We start from the raw sequence: 6,599 nt of genomic DNA, 5'->3' as shown, positions 1-6,599 counted from the left end.
ATATATATATATATATAAATTATAGGTATATACATACATATATATTTATGTGTTTGTATATAGCTATATACATATATATCCATGCATATATTGTACATACACAGATGTATGCATGTATTTATGTATGTGCACATTCTTGTACACACACGCTCAAATGTTTATGCATCTCTGTCTCTCTCTCTCTCTCTCTCTCTCTCTCTCTCTCTCTGTGCGTGTATATATGTAAGTATGCATGTACACATGTGGACACTCATATGCATACACTCAAATATTATATACTGTGCGAATATCTGCAACTTTTTGTGTAAATAGATGTATGTTGAACAACCCCCTCATCATATCCGCTTTTTCTTGCAAGATTCTTGATTTTGCCAATACTGACTGCGAGATGTATGCGAGAGTAGAGTTTCTATAGACTAGTGGCAGTTCTGGCTTCATATCTAATATCATGCCCAAGATCTACCACGAACAACTAAAATAACAAAAGATAAATGCGCAGATAAATTCAATATTAATTTCTGTCAACATTTTATCTCATGAAAGCTGGTTTATATATCTTAAAACAGGGCAAGCCATTTTTCTATTTTAAGTGCTAAATAAACTGTAAAAGGTGGTGAAATGTTATTTTACGTTAAAATTTCTTTTTTTTCTACAAAAATAAGATTTGCTAGTTAAACGAATGAAACAATAAATAAAAAAATATTCCTTAGTAGAGTAGTTAAATTAGGGTGGGAACCGGGTAGCATGAATTTCTCAAGGACACAAACAAGGAGATGAACATACATGTATGTATGTATGTCATTATTAAGTTTATTTCAAGATTTCTTGCCAGTAGAGAAAGAACCGGTTTCTACCCTAGATCTAAGGCGCTTTCATTGGAATTTCAATATCAACAACGGTATCTTTGTTTCTATGTATGCATGTATGTATGTATGTATGGATGTATGTATGTATGTACCGATTTGTATGTTTTATGTGTGTATTCGCATGCATATAGTTTCATATCTAGGCATGCTCATACATATTTAAATGATAAACTTCTGGAAAGTTTTACAGAATTTTACGGTTCCTGTGATGGATTGGATCCGTAATCTTTCTAGTTTTGAGAAGCCCAATTTCTCAAGATTGGTATTTAGGCAGTGTGTTACATATCCCAAGGTCCCAATAATTACGGGTATAAACTTGAACTTGTAATCTGGATAGAGTAACTGCATATTTCTCAATAGTTCAGCATAGGTGTTCTCTTTCTCACTGATTTTCAGCTTTATGTTAGCACCTGCTGGGCAGCTAATTTCCACAACTGTGCACTGTGTATGTATGTATGTATGTATGTATGTATGTATGTATGTATGTATGTATGTATGTATGTATGTATGTATGTGTGTGTGTATGCATGCATGCATGTATACATGCATACATATATATTTATGTATATATATATATATGAGTGTTTATATCAGTCAAAAGGCAAACAATGCTAGACTGACATGGGATCGACTTGTCGAGTAAGTTAATGGTGTGTTGACCGTAATCTCATGGATATTTCTTCTTCAAATATAAAACGGTTTATAGAAATATACGTAGTTTATAAGGAACAAAGAGCCCAGTACTCATTGGAAATCGAATGTCTCTGTTTAGGACTGCTGAGCCGTTTCTTGAATATAACCACATGAAATAGATTGAGCTTACGCAATGTTAATCTTTGGAACATGTGTAATTTGGTGGAATACTCGATAATTCTAATATGCCTCGTTGTTCTTTTACTCATAGTATAAGGGTCTTGTAGCAAGAAAATGACAGTATGGTATAATTTAGTGTAGAAAGAAGGAATGAAATTGTAATATTTACTTAATTTTATCCAGTGTCTTACTTGGTTAAGATTCTATTGAGAAATACATTGCAGGAATGATGTTCAATATTTCTTGTGATAGTTATTATGATTCTTGTATAATGTAAGCTAATACTACTGAACACTGTTATTTACATAATGTTGTGTATAATATTATTTTGAATGCATTGATATAGTGCTTGGTTCTTTCATCGTTCTAAAATATCATATAAAAATAAATGCATTCAAAATAGGCCATAGAAAGCGTAAACGTATGACTACAAAATCACAAACTGGATCACACTATCTCAAACTCCATGACACGTGCCTTTTATCTGTAAAAAAAAAGTACCTAAATTATGTCTTGGAAACTAAATAATAAGTCAAAGAATCACTTATGCTATAAGCATAACCTACTTTTCTGAAAAGAACAGCACACTGTCTAGCAACATGATAACAGAAGCAATGAAAACAAATTGCATTTATTGTTGGTCTTATTTCTAACAATAGTCCCGAATATATTCAATGTTAATATTTGTCAGATAATTTCAAGACTTATTTCAACAGTGTATTAATGTTATATTTATATCTTTTCAGTGTTTTTGCCGCTTGTACGGTGCGGTTACAACAGGCTATATGGTGAGTAGAGCAATATGATGTTTTCCGTGCGATTCTAAAAATAATTCCTATCGTAACATTGCCCTAGTTTTTGTTTCTTCATCATTAGTAATAGACTTGAAAATGGTTTTCAAGATTAGCAGGTGAATATTTTTCAGTCACATAATTTATTTGTAGTTATATTCGTTAGTTTCTACTTAAATTTATAAACAATCTTAGAATTTTAATAGCAATAATTATAATTATAATTTTTCTTGACATATAGTTCTTTCGTAAATCTACTATTCTTTTTTACTGATAGCTGACGTGCAAAACCGATTCCTGTGAGATTTGAACTCAGAATGTCAAAAATACGCCTAAATATTGTGAGACATTAAGTTCGACGCTCTTTCATTTCTCCTAAATTATTGTTCTTGGTTAAAAATATGTCCAATTAGATATAATATTGGCAGTTAAATAGTTAAAGATAATTAACCCCACAAGGCGTGTGAAGTGACGGAGATGTTGAGCGTCGGACACAACTGCTTCGCAGTATCTAATAATGATGTCTTGTGTTCAAATTCAGCCACCATCAGTTTTGTCTTTCAAACTTCCGGAGTCAATGAACCTCTTAAGTATTCAGAATGATTTAATGGATTTCTCCTCTTCCGAGAATTTTGACCAAGGTCAAGACTCTTATCACTCTATACTTTTTATTTCATTGAAATAGATACCTTCAATGAACTAGGTCCTTCTTAAGCCTGTACTGTACAAAGTGGCATTGAAACAGATAGAATCAAAGTAGATTGCAGTTCGGTTAGGTATCAAATATCGAGAGCTTGGAGAAGATACTTTAGTTTATTGCATTATTTCATTACATTCTTTGACAAGATAAATAACGCTATTTCCCCAACTTCATTTAACAATTAATGTTTAGTAAACATATATTCCAAATAAGTGTATAACTATGCTTCTCATCCCACTTAAAGCAAGAACATCGGATAAATAATTGTTAGAGAAGCTCTGTTGTAGATCACATCAGGTGAGTTACATAAAGATCACATAGAAAAGCAAACCGTTGCGTAGAAATGACAACTGTGTTGTGATATACAAAAACTACATCACACCTGCCGTCAATTTTGATAGTCATATATGTGCCATTGATTTCTCAACATTAAACGATAATAAATTCAGGACGCAAAATAACACCATACGAATTATAACATGATGTACACACACGAACCACTTTCTAGAGAAAACAAAATACTAAACATAGAACACCTGAACATGTGAGTGACCTGAACATGTGAGTGACACAATTTGATGCTACATCAAGTTTTAATCTCTACCGATAGCTATTATATGAAAAACGAAAACAAAGAAAAAAAAAAAAGAAAAACACCCCCCGACATATAAACAAACAATACTCTAGAACATTACTGTTGTTGGCACTCCGTCGCTTACGACGTCGAGGGTTCCAGTCGATCCGATCAACGGAAAAGCCTGCTCGTGAAATTAACGTGCAAGTGGCTGAGTACTCCACAGACACGTGTACCCTTAACGTAGTTCTCGGAGATATTCAGCGTGACACAGTGTGACAAGGCTGGCCCTTTGAAATACAGGCACAACAGAAACAGGAAGAAAGAGTGAGAGAAAGTTGTGGTGGAAGAGTACAGCAGGGTTCGCCACCATCCCCCTGCCGGAGCCTCGTGGAGCTTTTAGGTGTTTTCGCTCAATAAACACTCACAACGCCCGGTCTGGGAATCGAAACCGCGATCCTATGACCGCGATTCCGCTGCCCTAACCACTGGGCCATTGCGACTCCACAGAACATTACTACAACATTCTAAAAACACAATGTTCCCTACACTGCATAAAAGACACACATAGAAATAATTGCAGCATCAATAGCCTCACTGACCTCAAGCACTGTGCTGAATGCACAGCACAACGATATGTCCAGAGTAATGACAACTGTCATACTCTGATTGAGTTCCCTTCGCCTGCCTGCGCTCTGCTCACCACCAGAACCTTTGGAAATACAGAATTAGACAGTGTATTTAGATTGTTGCTGCGTATCAGATTGTGCGAAATCTGAGGTTGAATAGAAATAGGTTGGGCAATGGAAAGAGTACAGTAAGTTAAAAGTGTCACGCTGATCCTTTATAATTCCTCACTGCATACTGGTGTGTGTAGTATGATACTTAACTAAACTGAGACATAGAATGACTGGGAAGATACATCTGTGGAAACGAAGTCACACTTCGCTGTTCGAGCGATTATCTGCGTTTTATCGGTTAGGACTGTCTTAGGCCTACACGGCGACAACAACAACAACAACAACAACAACAACAACAACAACAACAACAACAACAACAACAACAACAACAACAACAACAACAACAACGACAACAAAAACAACAACAACAGCAACAACCACAGCAACAGCAGCAACAGGAGCATTAACAAAAGCTGTGGCAGACATACATACATACATACATACATACATACATACATACATACATACATACATACATACATAAAGCTAATTCGAAGATTACAGATTCAGTCCATCACTGGAAGTGTAAAAATCTGTAAAAGTTTCCAGAAGTTTATCATTTAAATATATATGAGCATGTCTAGATATGCAACTATATGCATGAGAATACATGCATAAAACATACATACATACATACATACATAAATACATACATACATACATAATACATACATACATACATACCCTGCTGTTGATGTTGAAATTCCAACGAAGGAGCCTTGAATCTAGGTTAGAAACTGGTTCGTTCTTCATTGGCAAGAAATCTTGAAATAAACTGAATAATGACATACATATTATTATTCATATTCAGAATAATATGTATATTCAAAAGAACTACGGAAAGCCAGACTAACATATAAATTGTCTTGCTATATCACGGAAAAAAACTTGTAACCAAAAATGAAACTACTGATCTGGCCGAAAATTATAGGCCCACTACTTGCCTACATATTATGCACAAACTTTATACAAACCATCTCAACCTATTCTTTTAATATCGTTGTAAGTCCAACAGCATAGTGACTCGTGAGCAAGTAGACAGAAGGGCGCATCTAGACGTGCCGAACAGCATTTAATAAACAAAACTGCCGACTGAAGAAATCGCCAGAGAAACACTGTGATAGTATGGGCCGATTATAGGTCCTGGAGCCGCTGCACTTAGCAAAAACACGTACTCACAAAGACCTACGCATCAATCCTTCCATTTAACCACCGGTATTATAAATATTTCAGAGAAAATATTCCAAGGACTTTTTGCAATGTTATTTATTTTGATATCAAATCTGTTATCAATTATTTAACAAGCATCCAATTGATACATGCTAGGGCCTACAACTGCGAGAGGTACCAATGTAACTCACAATTTCTTTGTGGATGACCTGAAGATCTATGCTGAAAATATTTACAATGCCAAAAAATTGGCTGGAATTAATAACATTTCCAGTTGACATAGAAATGGAATTTGGCAGAAGTAAGAGTTCATTGAGCGTAGAAAATCATTCCCAAAATCCAAAACATGTGCATAAACCGCTCACTATCCCTCCTGCTCTAATCAAAGAGCACATTCTGCGTATAAAACAGGAGAGATATCTTGGCATTAATGAAAATATTTTAAACGAAGGTGCAAAGGTGCTGTGGACAAAGATAGAGTGCCTCGGATTTATTACACCATATTTAGAAAGATATGCGTTTGCAGTACCAGCGCTGATACCTTCATTTGAGATACTTGAATGGTCTCAAGAGGAAATCCTATTAATAGACATCTCCGTAAGGTCCTCACATCAACTAGAAACTTTCTCAGAAATAATGATACCGATAAGGTCTTTGAAAGAATTGACAAAGGAGGTAGAGGATTGAGATTAGTGCAGAGTATCTCATCTCCCAGCCTGGACCTGCTAAAGAATAACGGTAAATATAAATATAGAAATCTAGAGCTGAAAAGCAAAGGGAACAATATCCCACCTGTCAGTAGTACTCTCTTCCTGATGACCTCCCAATACAATCTGAAACAGCTGGATTAACATACCTCACAGAAGAACTGAATGTGGAATGCTCAGCGAGCGCACGCACACACACACATACACACACACACACACACACACACACACACACACA

The 6,599-nt window shown here is 35.3% G+C and overlaps 1 protein-coding gene across 2 annotated transcripts in view; it reads left to right on the top strand.

Moving 5' to 3' along the window:
- Positions 1 to 6,599, top strand: part of LOC106881758 (collagen alpha-1(XIV) chain) — a 33,169-nt gene that overhangs the window by 17,145 nt on the left and 9,425 nt on the right. For both annotated transcript variants that reach the window (XM_014932249.2, XM_052970461.1), the window contains one exon: positions 2,426 to 2,467. In XM_014932249.2, the coding sequence (XP_014787735.1) occupies positions 2,426 to 2,467 (42 nt within the window). The remainder of the gene's footprint in view (positions 1 to 2,425; positions 2,468 to 6,599) is intronic.

The sequence above is a fragment of the Octopus bimaculoides genome, chromosome 9 (genome assembly GCF_001194135.2).
Source record: "Octopus bimaculoides isolate UCB-OBI-ISO-001 chromosome 9, ASM119413v2, whole genome shotgun sequence".
Lineage (NCBI taxonomy): Eukaryota > Metazoa > Mollusca > Cephalopoda > Octopoda > Octopodidae > Octopus > Octopus bimaculoides.
This window is presented reverse-complemented; position numbering and strand designations above follow the sequence as displayed.